The following is a 17,706-nucleotide window of genomic DNA, read 5'->3' as shown; positions in this document are numbered from 1 at the left end:
AAAAAAGAAATTCCCGCCAACTCGATCATCAAAATGTCGTTTCAAAAAACGAACGCATAAACACGCTTTCAGCTCCACAAATTGAAAGAAAAAATATTGTCAGCATCAATTTTAATCCAAACAGTAATAAATTGGCATCTCTCAACGACATTAGACGCACACAGCCACAGTTTATTATTAGAGGACATATTTTGTTAATCCCAAATCAACCCTCGACTTCAGTCCGACGCGTGTCTCCGCGCAATGCGCGCGAAACGTCATTGTCAAAGTTTTTTGCCATAGAGTACGGTAGAAAACCTTATTGCACAAAGTTTCATATTAAACATAATATATGTATAATATACATAATTATACTGTAAAATGTTTTAAAACAAATAGAGCTTTGGGGGTTTTTTTTCACTGTGAATATATCTCTCTTTTTCTTCGTCAAGTGGCATGTGATTTTTTTAAAATGAGTTATGGATTCGCGGATTTTGAATTGAATAAAAACTGTTGTGATGTTAAAAGTGAAACACAGACTGAAGAGAGGGAAGAAGTTCATGTTTTGGGTCCAAGTCGACGGTGCTTGGCCTGGGCCTGTAAGGCCTGTAAGAGGAAAACTGCAGCGGTTGACAGAAGAAAAGCAGCTACATTGCGGGAAAGGCGGCGGTTAAGAAAAGTGAGTATTGGAGGATGAATTATAGTAGGTATATCTATTTTCTTTTATTAGGATTTCAACAAAAGTTGTCTATTAGTACATATAAATTACGCACAAATATATTCTCAAGTCCATTAAACTTTTTATATGTATAACCACGCATTTCCGGGAAGAAATCACTTAGAAGTGATCATTTATACTTAGCCTTTAGATTTATGACTGGAATCGATGTTTAAGTGTTTGAATCTGAAAATTTTCAATAAATAAATGCGGCAGAACGAATGTTACTACATGTATAAATATATCAACGTTAATTATTTTATGCATATACGCATATCAAAGTTATATAAATTAGATAATATAAAACATTACTGTTTTAATGCTCTTTGTAAATCAGTACATACGTAATGTTTTATAGATACTTTAAAACTAGAGCAAGCATGACAAACGAACAATTAAAAACTCAAAATAAAAGCGTAGCTGGGTTTCTATAGAAAATTACTCGTAATGTCTTAATAATTTACTATAACCTACTTTGAAAAAAAGGATTATTTATTCAATTGTATTTATATTTCGTATTATAACTACATAATTAAAAGTATTTTCATCATCATTATAAGCTTTGTTCGTTTCAAATATAAATAGGTCTCAATGTTTTAACATTTGATTTGTTAAGTAAGGCTTATAAATAAAACAATGTTAACAATAGGTAAAGCAATGAGCAATATAATTAATATAATTAATTAATAATAAAGTAACACAACTTTATTGTTTTGTTGAATTTCTACATCGAACTAACGAAAAAAGATAATCATGTGTAAGATTAGTTGTTGGTCGGTTTGTTGTCAGAAAGTTCACACAATATGTAGAAAAACGAAGACTTCTATGCAATTCTGGCCGACTTATCTAATATCTACTCATTACCATGCTCTGTATTCAAACAATATATTATAATATATTTATTTTTTCCAACACACAAATTAATTACAATATTCTTAACATGGGTAATAATTATAATAATAATTAAGTATGGATAAATAGAAAATACGAACAAATTTAAAAGTTTGTTCCTTGTGGCATTTCCTCGATGTATACATACATATTCGTTTAGCGAAGTAAGCACAGGCCGGGGTCACCCTTGTCAAAGCGCGGATTTAAATCCAGCCCAAGAGGGTTTATAATAATTTGGTTATATTTCCCTTATTTATATAAATAGAACAAATTGAACAACGAATAAATAATTTAAACTGATTGATCGTTTAAGCCAGCGTACGTGATGTAGCAGCACTTTACATATTTAGACCAGATTAACTCCTTGTCAATAAGACAAGGAAATCTTTTAATTTCGTTGTCACATGGGTCAGGATTAAATGGTATTATGATCTGATATCTTAATTTCTTTAGCTGATTTTATAATTAAGCAGACTCAGGGTCTGTTTCACAATGTATGGATAAAGTACCTACCAAATAGCTATGCAACACATAAATTATTCGGAAAATTAAAGTTCCGAATAAAAACCTTCGCGTTTCATGACGAATACCGCTATGTGACAGTCGTGAAACGCTACAATAGAGTTTATCCTACCAATAAGTAATAAATAGCTTATTTGGAACTTACCTGGACATTGTGAAACAGACCCTTAATAAATCGCGATGCACCCATACCATAAACTATAATATCGAAAAATATATAATATTAAACACTTAAGAAACAGGGTATCGCTTATGTTATTTCACTCTGCAAACATATAAAGATGTCAACAAGAGACATCATCGAATTCGAAACAGATTTGTGTATCAATCAGCTGGATTTGTGCGTAACAATTTGTGTGATACTGCCGGCCATGGGCACTCAGTGCCAGAGGGTTCGCGAGTGCGTTGCTGGCCTTTTATGAAATATGACGGTCGGTTTTTGAAGTCGAATAGGTTTGGAAATACTTCTTTTTATTTGAAAGCAATTTTACTCACACACAACATTGTTTATCAAATAAGATAAGTTTCTGGAACCCATTGGGTTCTATATGAGGAACTAATCTCAACCATATATATTATATACGATTAATGAAAAGTCATTTTAATTAGACGAAAAAAAAAACTATAACTTAAATTTCAAATAATTGAAAGCTGTCAAATGTTTAAAAGTAGTAACCCGTATTTAAAAGTAAATTGAACATAATTAAAAATGAACTATAAACCTAACGAAGGCGATAGTTATTTTTTCTTAAGAATCCGAAACTGAAAATCTCAACACACGGCAGTAATTACAGTTGACGTATGCTCAAGGGAATTCTGACGGACGTTTTAAAAGCTATTACGTGTGACATGCTCGTTTATAACTCCCCTTAATGTCGGCTTTTAAATATTTATAAATATATTTTTTATTTTCGTCTTAATCTCGTCTTGATGTACTTCTAATGTAAGTATTTTTGAGGCCAAGAAAATTACGAAAATTTAAAATTTGATTCTCATTGACGAGTTGCCTATGTATAAAAACAAAGAACTTATGTTTAATATAAAACGTGTTGCTTTTTATAAATTAGAACTCACCAAAAAAGTAATAATTACATAACGTAACCAATGAAATGCGGCAAAACAGGCGCCAAATCTGCCGCCATAGACTACAAATTGCGCGCCAAATTAACAAAATAACTAATGGATAATAACTAAGGGAAATCTGACATCTAACTTCGTGAAATTTTATTTATATTTATTAACTTTAATTTCATAACCATCTTCTAGGTCAAATAATATCAATGTGCGCAAAACGTATTAAGTATCTTAAATTATTGTAACGTCTAAATTTTTTTTATTCCTGAATTTTTCCTTGGCACATGTTATAATCGCGTATAATATCGCAATTGTTAATATTTCATTCGTATTACTCCAGTTGCTTAAAATGGCAACAATAATAAATGAAGAAATAATAATTTTAAATAAAAATATTACTTATATACCCAGCTTAAACACGAAATACAAAATTTTCTGTAATAAAAATAAGTGAAGAGGTATTAAATATAGTTTTTGGGAATATAAATATACATTATTTGTAAAACCCAATTCTGAAAAGTAGAGAGAATTTAATCATCAAATTATATGTCATCAAAAAATCATGTGCATAAATCTGAAACATATGAAGTATAATAATAGATTCAAACAAGCATAAGATCAACTTTTCACAACTTCATGAGCATTGATATAACTGTTATAAAAATATCTAAATCGTATTTGACAGATTTATTTGAAACGATCATAATATTTAATGACATTTACAAAACGATACACGAACATAAAATAAAATTCTCTTTGAGTGAACTAATAAATTTATTTTTATGTGAAAATAACATGTATATCTATTTCCGTTTAATGAGACATCTTTATTAGTTTTATGAATAGGTGAATTCTTGGTTCAAAATATGAGAAAAAAATATTAACTAAAGTAATCATTCAGGGGGTAATAATTGAGGGGCCTTTTTTGATTGTCACTTTTAAACTCGATATAAATATTTCAGAAGTAACAGTAACCATTTATATAATATATGTTTTGTATAACATTAAAATATATTATTTTAATATTATTAACAGTGTTTCCCTAATGGCTTCAGCCTGCAACTCACATCCTCGAGATCGTTGGTTCGATCCCTGGATGTGATCGCTGGTGTGACTTTCTATGTGTGCATTTAACATTCGCTCAAACGAAAAAATCCTGAGAAACCGACATGTCTTAGACCCAAAAAGTCAACGGCGTATGTCAGGCACTGGAGGCTGATCACCTAATTGCTTATTGAATCACATAGTATAAAACAAAGTCGCTTTCTCTTTCCCTATGTCCCTTTGTATGCTTAAATCTTTGAAACTACGCAACGGATTTTTTTAATAGATAGAGTGATTCAAGAGGAAGGTTTACATGCATAATAAAATAAATAAAATAAAATAAAATAGCCTTTATTGCTGAACTTATTTTTACAGTAATTTTTCTTACAAATACGTTTATAACTTTTAACAGTTTCTTTTCTTTTCATAAATCAGGTATCGGTAAACGGTCGTTTCTACATTTCAGCTTGTCTTTCGACATAGGCCTCCTCTAAAGATTTCCACTCTGTTCTATTTTTCGCTATGCGCGTCCATATTGGGCCCGCCACTTTTTTGATGTCGTCCTCCCATCTTCTAGTCTGTCTGCCTCTGTTTCTTTTACTATCTCGTGGTTGCCATTCAGTTATTATTCTCGTCCATTTCTCCTTCTTCTCTCTTATCATATGCCCAGCCCACCTCCACTTTAAGCACCTGTATGTTGTGTATGCATTCTTAAATTTTGTTTTGTTTTTGATACATTTTAGTTTAACTCGGTCTTTTCTTTTAATTCCTATTGTGCTTCTCTCCATTCCATTCTGACAAACTTTTATTTTCCTTGCTTGTTCTTCTGTCAATGCCCATGTTTGGCACCCATATAGTAAGCATGGTAAGATACACATATTGTATATTCTCCTCTTGTTCCTCATAGACATATCCTGGTTCTTCATGACTTCACTGAGTGACCAATATCTCTTCCAAGTATTAGTTATTCTTCTTTCTATTTCTTTTTGCATACATTCCTCAGTAGATATTAACTGTCCCAAATACACATACTCCTTTACATACAGCTCTAGTTCTTGGAGTTTTTCAGGTGTTCTAAGAGATCGACAGTTAATAGTTGCTATGTGGATGTCATTTACTTTGTTTTTCATGTTAGTGTTATTTTTTTCCTTTAGAGGGTCGTGGTCATTTTTCCCCACGATGACCAGTCGGCTTGGGGAAGTATTTTGTTTTGTTATTTTATGTTGGTTCATGTTGAGCTGTTTATTTTTCCGTTTACCGACAGTTAATTGTTATTCTTTGTTAGTTGTTGTCTTAGCGGGAAGAGACGAAAGAGAATTAGCTCTAATCCTCATTACGTCGAAAGCATTTGGTCTATTGTTAATCGGCGGCATTAGAGTTTGTTGTTTCCTTGGTTGAGCATTGTTTTGTGGGGATGATGATGTTTCTCTTTTGCGCTTTTCCTTATTTATGTTAGTATTTTTTCCTTTTACTACTAGTTTGTCAAATTTCAGGTACGCGATATTTCCCTTTTCTCTCTCCTCTTTTAGCTGCGCCTGCAACGTTTTCCTTTTCTCTATTACTTCCTTTGTGTAGTCTTCTGTAACATATACATTTTTGAAGTTTTTCTTCTTTCCCATAACTTCATTCTTCTTCCATTCGCTCGTAAAGGAAATCAGAATTGGTCTTGGTTTTCCAGAAGACTTTCCCTTTCCTAGACGATATATTTTGTTTATCTCATGTTCTTGTAATTGTATGTCAAGGTCAGTTTTGAAAATATGTATTGTATTTTGTATTAATTCTTGTGTAGACCTTTCGCCTTCATTTACTCCAAACATTATCAAATTGTTTTGCTTCTTTCCTCTTTTTAAACTTTCTACTTCCTTTTCGAGATTTTCTACTTTTATTTTTAAGTTTCTATTTTCTGTTATAATAGGTTGAAGTTTTTCGTCTAATCTCTCCATTATATTATTTGTTATCGAATCTTTCAATTCTATTGTTTGGTTCAAGATTTCATTCTTCATTTTATCAAACAATAGTTGAAACTGATCCTCCATTCTTGTAAACTAAATCTGCGTGTTATGGAACGTAATTAGTGGTAGTTTTTATTTACTTGCTCTGGCAACACTAGTTAGCTGTTACTGTGACAAGTGTCAATGTCATTGATCTTTTGTCTATGCTCAATATGATTGGTGGATTTCTAACCTCTAATTATCACTTTTTGGAGATACTTTTGTTGAAATTCAAGAACTTACGTGATATTGTGTGAAATCGGTAGTTCCACTACACGGACGACACTTCAATTTGTGTTTTGTGACGTCGCAGTCTCAAGAACAGTGTACGAAATTATTTTTTAGCACTCGATAATACGGAGCTACACAATTACGATGCTTACAGTATGACAGCCCATCATATATCTATCCTGCATGCATGCATAATAACGTCCATTAAATAGTGGAGAAGTACTGTTATTTTTGAGGTTTCTAATGTGATGTCGTAAATAATTACATTTTTACAATTACAATTACAATGTATTCAAGGTATTTAACCAATTGAATACCTTGAATACATTGTTCATTTAATATAGATCAATACAGCCTATTACAGCTTATATAGCAGCAATCGAACGCGTATATTATCGGAGCTTTCCAGCGACGGAAATAACAATACATAAACCTGCTTTCCATCACCATTGCACCCATGCGAAGCTGGGGCGGGTCGCTAGTTCGATATATAGAGAAATTTTGAAGACCCGACCTAAAGATGTTTCAGCGCCACAGATTTTTTATCTACAATATTCTTAACCTACTTGATTATAATTATAATTACGATTCGATTAAGAATTTGATTACCGCCTGTAGACTTGAACTTCTAGGCTTAGGAGTCTCTACCCCAAAGGAAAGAATATCTGAGCCGTCTATAACTTTATCACCTATATACGTATTTTTATTTAATATTACGATTCAGATTTGGATGAGGTAATTTTAAATAAACTAGAAATTTACTCGTATAATAAAAAAAGCCAGTGTTACAAAATATGTGCGTCTTTCAGATCGTTTGTTCAGTAAATGACGCGAAACTAATAGCCTACATTGAACGCATGCCTTGATATTTTTACGAAAATACTCATACAAACAACTATATCTTTAGAAATCTACTTCTATCTATATAATCTAATATTCTATGTGCGCCTTTAACATCTTCTAGAACGGCGAAAGAAACTATCACGAGGAAACCGGCTTGGCTTAGACCCAAAAAGTCCACGGCGTGTGTCAGGCACTGGAGGCTGATTACCTATTAGATTGATAAATAACTATGAAACAGATACAGAAATCAGGTCTACCAGACCTAAAAAGGTGTTGCACCACTGATTTTTTAATTAGTATCTTTTTTTTAATGTAAAACTCCTAATCTCCTAATCGCTACATGTACGGTTCCTGGGTCATCGGGTACTTTAAATAAAAGAAGATTTTTGTCTTACTTTATATTAAGCACTCGGGTATAACAATAGAATATGAGAAAAATAATATAATGTTAATTGCTATGCCATTTAACAGTCGAACATTGTGCCTACGTCTGGCTATCCTCTCGGGGTGTAACCAATATGATTTAGTTAATTGCGAATGACTGCAAAGTAACAGTCGAAGAGAGTGCTTGTGTCCCGCTATACTATCGGGGCGTAACTCTATCACTTATAAGTGATCAAAATGTACCGCCATGGCACGTACATACATAGGAAATCGTTACGCTTGTAAATGAGCGAGGTGTACATGCCAAGTCTCGTATAAGGGAATCATCACGCTTATGAAACTAAGAAAGCCTGAGTGAGCAAAAAGCCTTGGCTCGTACACTACAGCTGCAATTGCTTAAGACAAAGAGAAAAGGCCTTGCGCTTGCTAACTAAAATATAGTTTTCTTGTTTATGTTTGGTTAGAGTTCTCACACACAAACCATGAGTGTGTACAATTATTTAATAGAATATCTTCAAAACTTCGTAATATTACTGATTACACAAAAAACTGGACCACTTGGCCACTGACCCAACTGATGTTAAGTGAGATTGACATATTGTCCAGATGTCAGTTTAATCGCCACATAAAAGAACTCGTTTTATACTGTCTAGGGTTGATTGAAGGGGGCAAGGAGTTCGACTCTTTTGCTGGTTTTGAAGCGATGAACCAAATGTTGCAGTACGGCACCTGGGGATGTCATCAACGAAGGAGGGAAACTACATCATGTTTCTAGATGAGCGTTGTTTGGAAGGGAATGACGGAATCAATTGTATAGTTCTATGGAGAATTCTCCGGAGTGCAATCTATAGAAGACTGAATGGACCTGCTAGTGTCGTCCAATAATTAAGTTCTCATGAAAACAAAAAAGTGTCATTTTTATTATGAAAATAAAGTTTTATTGACTAACTAACTGATTTAATTAATTAGTGTACCACATTTCTCACAGAATATAGTAAAGGGACGTTCATAAAATATTGCACTTACTTATTGTACTACTAGAAACTGCTATACCGCTTTGACCGTATTCTATGCAAATTAGCGGTTCATATATCGCTTTCTTATTTATCAATCCCATGTATTACGCCTGTGAATGTCTTCTCAATAATACATATTCTGCAGGTCAACGCAGCCTTCGAAGAGTTAAGAATACGTGCGAGGGCTGGCAGTGGTCGGCTTCCAAAGCTGGAGATACTTCGAGCTGCTATTCAACATATAGAAAGGCTGCAGGCTGCACTACGAGCTGCTACTGTTGTAAGGATGCCTCTGAAATTACTTTCTAAAGCTTTTAACTTCAAATCATAACTTCCTAAACACTAAGATTATTTAAAGATAAAGAAAAGCAAAACATCATGAATTCAACAATTCACGAAACCCTTGCATTGACGAAACACTAAGTTTTGTTAGTTTTTTTAAATATGTATAGTAGTAATACTTCAACATAATAAAATTACAATATATTAATCGTAATATATATAATCTAAATAAGAGATTTATATATCATCAAATATATCAAAATGTGCAGAATTATCTGAATCGAAGTTAAGTACGACCAAAATATCTTGAACGCGCCTAAATGTATAATTTTATTTACCTAGAATTAAAATAAAACAACGCGCTCGACAGATGTCGCTAATTCACTTGACTCGTCCGATACTCCCGATTCCACAAATACACTACACCTATTTTGTCTTATTTATAAGGTATTTTAATATTAACCGTACTGTTTCATGACAACAAAAGATATGCATTCAAATATCTTAATAAAATTGATACTAAACTAGTTAGTTCGGTCATAATTCCCAGCAGTAAAAGATTGACAAACATAAATTATGAGCTTTGTTTGTAGTTTCTATAAACAGATACGCTGCTTAGTGTTTGTCGAGTGGATTAGTGTTGATTCGACCTGTTCCATTTTTCGTTCCATAGCAAAATTACCATTTTTTTTTATAGAACAGGGCAAACGGGCAAGAGGCTCATCTGATGTTAAGTGATACCGCCGCCCATGGACACTCAATGCCAGAGGCCATATAGGCCATATGTCACGTGCGTTAAGCAGACGGATAAAATTATGTTTACTTTCTTAAAATCAATACAAAAATCTAAAATTTCTGATAGAGGATTACGATAAATCCGTGTCGATTCTAAGGAATCTCTCTTAAATAAACAGACCAATTTTTATTATTGAAACCAACTTAAATATATGAATACTATTTATTTTATATCAGTTATAGTTAAAATATTCTCAGTTTAATGAAAGTATAATATAGTAATATCAATAACACTTTTTTCAATAAATAAATTACCAGCTGAAATTCACTGAAAAAGATCCAATCAAAATAGCTTATTTTAAAGCAGACTTATAATTTTTATATTTAATAATATATATCTACTATATTAAATTAATATTTTCTTGTTCCTACTATCATCAAAGCAAAAAGATCCGAGCCCCAAAAATAACTGATGGACGATAAGTCGCGGAAAGATGTCGCGATGTTAAACAGCAATTAATTCCCGCCAGACACGATTTATAGCTACACGTGCATGCGCGCACAAATAGACGCTACATTTAATTGGTGATATTTTATGTAATCCATAGGATATGATCCCCAGACAGAACGGCTCAAGATATTTAAAACTAAAATATATTCAGAATTTGTGATGTTTGCGTGCGATTCGTAAATCTGAGGTCTGTGTTTTTTAAATAGATGATGTGTAGGTTAGCAAGTCTAACCTTAGAATTCATGACAGTGGTTTCATCAGTGGTTCCTAAGTTTATTAAACTCAAACACAAAAATATCTTTATTCGTATAGGTAAACATGTACACTTGAACATGTACACAACAATGTAAACATGAACGTCAAAAAAAACAAATTAAATTAATTGTAAATTTACATTTACAACCAGTTCGCAAGTCAAGGGCGTGGAGCGGGTAAGAAAAACTGGCAAGAAAGTTTCCGCCACGCTTTTCAATTAAGCCTAGAACTGAATTTTCTATACTAGTATATATTGTTCTCTTAAGACATTTGAATAAATTATTAAGTTGGCCTGCATAGCTTCTAATTATTTCCCTAAAAATGGTAAATTTTTATATACTGGCAATACTAATATCCATGACAGCAACACTCATACTGGCCAAGAAAAGTTTGTGGCACTGTGCAATTTACAGAAAGCCACCAAAAACAGATTTATTTATTTATTTATTACAGAAATACATACATTATCCTTACAGACTATGCCAATACGATAATGTCGAAAATCGTTTAATAAAATATAATAAAGCGCATATATAATATTAAACACTTACTATCGATACTGTGAATTCACTCTGCGAACATACAAATATGTCGATAGTGTCGGAGACAGCATTCAGTAGGCGTAACGTTCTGGATAACGGGGTTCTGTGCAACAGACTGGTTCTTGCCCTTGACTAAGGCCTAGGTTATTTGCGTATCGCAAATCGCCAGGATATATCAGGATATATCGCCAGGTTGTAACATCACTAGTATAAGTCGACTATTAGTACACTTTCAATATTTTTTAGATATATTTAATAGTCCTACGATATATGTATATGTATACGTAAATGCACCTTCATTTTGATATCACTTACACGGGAACTAAATAATATCAAAGATAAAATTTTACGATTCCTTAAATAAGGGTTGTTTTACCTACTATATTATTAAAAAATGAAAAATATTTTTAGTTGGAGTCAGAGAGCTGCAAAGGGTACGTCGAGCCGCCGAACTCGCGAACTGAAATCAGAGACAATAACAATGACCGGGAGAAGCCTTTTTTAAATGGTAAATATGAAGTTGGAAATGTAAACTGTACTGTAACAGTAGTGGAATTATTATTACTTTAGCTGTTATTTATAACATATTAAAAACTAGCGAGAAACGCTCTCCGTCAAGAACGTTTAGGAAGTATTTCTTTGAATGATAAGTTGTAGATAAATAAAACTCCCTAATAACTTGTCGAGAAGAGGTTGAAGATGTAACTGAGTATATAAGCGTGTATATTGAATCTTGAATATGGAATGAATAATATTTTACAAAAATAGATACATTTGTATAAAAAACTTAGACTATCCTTAAAAGTAGTAATGACATGTTGACTTAAAACGTTCAGCCAATACGCGCAGGGTGTGGTCGTAAGGGATCTTTCGCTACCTGACTCGTGTTTCAACAAAAGCGAGGCGCGGCAAAAATTTGACCCTTTTCTGCGCGCAGCGGCTGAAGCGTTCGGATGTGCTCTCTTGAGCTCACTTCGATATGCCTACAGCCTATGCGACAACACTGATAAAACTGTTCTTTTCAGAACACACTTGTATCTTACGCAAACGTACAACTGTTCTTTTCAGAACAATTTATTCGCGTATCAAACGACATAACGTGAACGTATAAACTGTTCTTTTCAGAACAATTTATTCACGTATCAAACGACATAACGTAAACAGCTAATTTGGTCACCTACAGGATTCCCCCTCTAGCGAAGCGTACCGGCAGGCGTATGACGCGGCCTCGGCGAGTTGTCCTTGTAGGTGTTACATTGCTCCCATTGTTTAGTTGTTTCAGGCTGTTATCATTTTGGTGTTTCAGGTTGCCGTTTTGATATTGCTTGTCGTTGTCGTTCTGATGTTCCAGGTTATCATTTTGATTCAGGCTATTTGGTTGGTTTTGTGGTTCTCTTGCACTCGATGTGGTTTGCTTGTTGTCGTAACTTGGTATTGTATTCGTAGGCATATCTTGCTCGGCGATAGTGTAGGCAGGTTTGAGTCTGTCGATAGATATATTCATTTCTCGGTTAGGCAATTGTAGTGTGAAACTTAGGAAGTATTTCTTTGAATGATAAGTTGTAGATAAATAAAACTCCCTAATAACTTGTCGAGAAGAGGTTGAAGATGTAACTGAGTATATAAGCGTGTATATTGAATCTTGAATATGGAATGAATAATATTTTACAAAAATAGATACATTTGTATAAAAAACTTAGACTATCCTTAAAAGTAGTAATGACATGTTGACTTAAAACGTTCAGCCAATACGCGCAGGGTGTGGTCGTAAGGGATCTTTCGCTACCTGACTCGTGTTTCAACAAAAGCGAGGCGCGGCAAAAATTTGACCCTGCGACTCGCGAAGGGGATGTTCGATCGAGCGGATGGCTCTCAGCATCCCCATCTCCAAAACATCGCGCCATGGCACTCCAGGCCGCCAGATCGCCTGCGGTATCCGCGTGAGCTACTCTCCGCGGATGCCGATACCACCGGACATGACACCAGGGCAGCAGCCGCGGCTTCGACCGCTGGTCGCCTCGCTGGGCCTCCCCCGGGGCTACCGGGGGTCTCACCCGGCGGAGCTTGACCGCGAGCCGCGCAGCGCGCTGCCCGATACCACCGACCACGACACCAGGGTCAAGTCGAGATTACTCCTTGACCCCACACTACCACCGGATTGACACCCCGGACAAGACCCCATCGGCCGCGCGCAGCGAGTCGAGCCATTGTTCCTCGCGCGCAGCAGCCCCCACCAAGGGCTATTAGCCCGCCCCCGTACCGCCCTGTATCAGCAGGGCGCGAACAAACAATCCACCCGATAGAGACCCATACTCGAACGGGTTTAAGCATCCCCCTTGCGAGGGAGGATGTAACAATTACAAGTCGAATTTGACCCTTTTCTGCGCGCAGCGGCTGAAGCGTTCGGATGTGCTCTCTTGAGCTCACTTCGATATGCCTACAGCCTATGCGACAACACTGATAAAACTGTTCTTTTCAGAACACACTTGTATCTTACGCAAACGTACAACTGTTCTTTTCAGAACAATTTATTCGCGTATCAAACGACATAACGTGAACGTATAAACTGTTCTTTTCAGAACAATTTATTCACGTATCAAACGACATAACGTAAACAGCTAATTTGGTCACCTACAAACGTATGAATAATTTAGTTCATACAAATTAAATAAATAAGCCTCATTTATTCCTAGAAACATTCATCTATCTTTACAGAAGATACACACATTTAAAATTTAATGCATTTTTTTTCCAAGGACCTCTTATAGAGTATAATCCAGGCGCCAACTGGCTCCCTCTCTCTTTCTATCTTGAGCATTTTTCCACATCTTCTCCAACATAATGTAACATAATGTACACTTATAAACGTCAAAAAAGAAATATACATTGAATGCTTCTAATTTCTTATTTTTCTAATTTACATTTACTGCCATTTCTCAAATCAAGGGCGTAGAACGGAACAGAAGAACTGGCAATAAACTCTCCGCCACTCTTTTTAATCGCCAAGTTTTTTCTTAAGCTTTAGCTCATCAGCCCACCGTGCAAGAGAGTGCATCTCTTCATCTACCAGTCTAACCTGCTCATTTCTACTTAAGGTTTTTTGGGCATAGGGCATCAATAACTTTTGTTTTCTTTCTTATTTCTATACAAGAAGTGTCCTTTAGTTTTAACTTGAGTGCACTACGTTCCATTCCCGTTGACAAGTTCTTATTTTTCTGTTTGTGTTCGATTCATATATCCATGATTGACTACCATAAGAAAGGCATGACAATATACTTTCATACAAAATATACTGGAAGTAGGTAATTGCTTCGTGTTTGTTATTTTGGAGATTTTCATGTCTATGGTTTGAACTCATATTATTAAGGCTTATCTTAATATTATTGTTTCAGGGGAGTCGACGTGTGGCCTTAACAGTTTGGCAAGACTTCGGTGTATAGTACAGGCATTGGCTAAAGACAATGTGTGATTTAGTTAGACTATTTATTTACTAGCAAATTAATAAGCATATAGGAAATTATAGCCAAATATTATAGTAAACATGTTGTGTATAATTATTTAAATAATTGTAAAAATCGTGCTACATATAGTTCTATTTTGGTACAAAAAGCACTTGATCTATTGACACAAATTTGTTTTTAAAATTTATTCTTGCATGAATAACCAAAGAAATTTAACCAAAACAAAATATAAAGTGATATTGTGTTAGAGTTCAGTATAGTGCCTTACATAATATTTTATTTGTTATTTGAATATGGCTCATTAAATTATTTTACGAAAAATACTTGTTTTATTTACTTCATTTATGGTTTATTTGTGGTTATTATATTACAATTAGAATTAGAATTAAAAAGAGTTAAATAAAAAATAAAAAGGAGGGCAACTAGCACCCTTTCGAGGAATCTTTTCCAGGCTGACAGACAGACTGTAAGGAAAAAAAATTAAACAAGGTGAGCGCAAGAAAAGTTTACTTACAAAGGCGCACAGCCGTGTTATAAACTACCCACAAATATAAAAAAATATTACTTCTTTCAATGCATTCAAATCGAGGCTGGGTGAATTTGTCAAACAAAATTACTTTTAATTTCATTTTCTTATAATTGGTTTTTATTCGTTTGTCTTTAGTTACCTTTACTTTTAGGTTTGTTGCATGTACTTACGATTTGTGATTATTTGAGAACGACTACAATATTATGTTTACCTGAAGTATTGTTCTCATGTAAATAGCATTTTTGCCTTTTTCTGAGAAAATAAATTCTTTAAACTTTAGTGCAAAACTACTGAAATATAATATTACTAAGACATCAAGAATTTAGTACGTATAAATAGTAACAATAAAACCTTTTCTTTCTTTTTTCTATTTCAATTCTAACCGATAACTATACTCTCGAAGTAGGTAATGATAATAATCCAGTGGCGATGTTTGCCTCACCATACTGCTTTTGGCCTCAGAGCTTCATTTGTTTCAATGATAGTTTTTTATAGGTGATTAAGACGGCGTTGAATTTTTTGTAAAATACTTTCTTCCTCACGTTATTTCTTTGCACTATGAGTGCGTGTTAGAGAAATGATTAGTTTTGGACAGCCAAAGTAAAAACGCATAGTCTTTAGAGTGCAAATTTAAACGCAATATAACGCAAAGATTAATAATATATGTTTTATATACTTATATTGTTTATCTTTGTAATCTGTTTTGCTTTCTGTATTGTCTTAGTGTTTTGTCTTATAATATGTATAGTTATGTAGTTTTAATTAAAGTCTATCTTGAGCTGCTATATTTCAAACGTGTTCCTTACTCACTCAATGCATCGTTTTTGTTATTTATTCCTTTGATAACACGCTGTATAAATCTGTCCCTTTTATTAATAGTTCCGATAATTATGACAGATGTCTTCACAGCACAAAGTAGGAAGCATTTGTGGGCGGAGACTGCGCGCGCGCCAAACCACGCCTAGCGGCGCTCGCAAATATACATCTTTGATTAATTCTTGCAATTATATGTATTTTTGGATCGATTAATTTTTCAAAGACGGGCACTAGAGATTAACTAAAAAAGTTTTCTAATATTACGCCGAGTCTTTAATAGTGTATATATATATATATATATATATATAATAAGCTGTAAAAAGTCAAGTGACGTGTAGCAGTGGGGTATACTGGACTAAACTGGTTTTCAGGCTATATAAGCACGGCGCGCTGTATGGTCGGGCGCACTTCTTCGACGCTCGCACTAGATATAGGACGTTACTATTGTTGTTAAATTTGTGGTTAATTTCGTGTAATTTAATTTGGTTATTTTTAGTAATTTTATTTGTTAATTTCTAACTTCAGAAGTGGGATTCGTTCTCATTTCTGATTAGTTTAAATTAACGCCCACGTGGTTTTATTTTAGTCAGTTTGAAACGCGAGTGTTATACGTTTAATAAAAATAATGGAGGGTAGGCGGTGAACACGTAAAAAATGACGGTGTGCCCGTCTCTGGGCTTGAAGAAACGTTACAGTCGATATTAAACCGTCAACCGACGCAAGCGACTGAGCTATGTCCACCAGTGGTGTCACCACAACAGTGCTCAGCAACACCACCGCGAGGGGATCGGCCCTTTGCACCGACATGCGCAACACCATCGGATTTGCTGCTTTCTTCCTTAAGTGACACTCGTTACCACCTGGTACTGACGGTTCGCACAATGGTACTGAGAACGCTCCGGTGCCAGTTCAAGCAGCGCATGCGAGTCAAGCACTGATCTGGTACTTAATCAGGTGACCGACAAACTAGTAAGTGCGTTGAGCACAATTCTGGTAAGATCTAACTCCATTTATATTTCTAATTTTGATCCGTCTTTCAAATATTTCGATATATGGTGTGAGCAGGAAGACTGCGCGGTTGTCTAATTATTGGGATGACCGTGAGTGTGTATCTCTGATTGGATACTGTTTGAAAGGGGATGCTAAAGTGTGGCTAAATGAGTGGCTTAGTAATGATCATAGTTGAGAGAATTTAAATAGCTTTTTCCGTAGCGACTTAGCAAATATTTTATTCGACGTAATGACAACAGACTCTGATAGTTATCTCATGTATTGCGTGTTATACGAGGAATGAGTGAAAAGTTAATTGTCGCAGTAGTTATTCGGGGTATTAAGGACCCACAAGTTCGCGCCGCCGCGACTTGTGCTAATTTATCATCGGAAGGCTTAGTTAAATTCCTCTCATTATATACCAAGCCCCTAGAACCGCGCTCTATAATACAAAATCACGTTAAAAGGCCAAATTTGCGAGATAATTTCGGAAAACGAGATAATTTTCAGTCTAATATTAACTGTTCATGTTTCATGTAGGGAAATTGGTCATATACAAATTTTGTGTCCTAAAAAAAAAACTAAGTATGAAACCGCACCAGAGACTCAATCTACAAACAATTCAAGTTTAGAAAAAAGGCAGTTTTCTAATATCAAAATTATTTGCACATTTTGTAAGAAGGTAGGACATAAAACGGAGGACTGTTTTGTTCGACAGCGTTCCAAGTCGAGCGGTAGGCTAAATTAGTTATAGTTTACCGCCCTTATAAAATGTCGTGTGATGAAAAATTACGCGTTAGAGATATCATAAAAGATGTGTTAAATCAATAAATAATTAGAGATAGAGATTTGTAAAGAAAAAAAGCGATTCAGATAGGCTTTGTGTCGACTTTAA

General features: G+C 34.5%; 2 protein-coding genes across 2 annotated transcripts; one reads left to right on the top strand and one right to left on the bottom strand.

Moving 5' to 3' along the window:
• The first annotated feature begins 212 nt into the window (after positions 1-212).
• On the top strand, positions 213-14,797 carry LOC110997943 (myogenic factor 6). The gene is made up of 4 exons (XM_022266337.2): positions 213-658; positions 8,839-8,970; positions 11,427-11,523; positions 14,408-14,797. Exons 1-4 carry the CDS (start codon positions 332-334, stop codon positions 14,482-14,484), a joined length of 633 nt encoding a protein of 210 aa, XP_022122029.2. The 5' UTR covers positions 213-331; the 3' UTR covers positions 14,485-14,797.
• LOC123689808 lies at positions 5,278-6,563 on the bottom strand. Its single transcript, XM_045631439.1, has one exon. The coding sequence runs from the start codon at positions 6,262-6,264 to the stop codon at positions 5,500-5,502; it is 765 nt and encodes a 254-aa protein (XP_045487395.1). The 5' UTR covers positions 6,265-6,563; the 3' UTR covers positions 5,278-5,499.
• Positions 14,798-17,706: the final 2,909 nt, after the last annotated feature.

This window comes from Pieris rapae, chromosome 15, assembly GCF_905147795.1.
Source record: "Pieris rapae chromosome 15, ilPieRapa1.1, whole genome shotgun sequence".
NCBI lineage: Eukaryota > Metazoa > Arthropoda > Insecta > Lepidoptera > Pieridae > Pieris > Pieris rapae.
The sequence above is the reverse complement of the archived record's forward strand: the minus strand, read 5'-3'. Positions and strand labels throughout refer to the sequence as shown.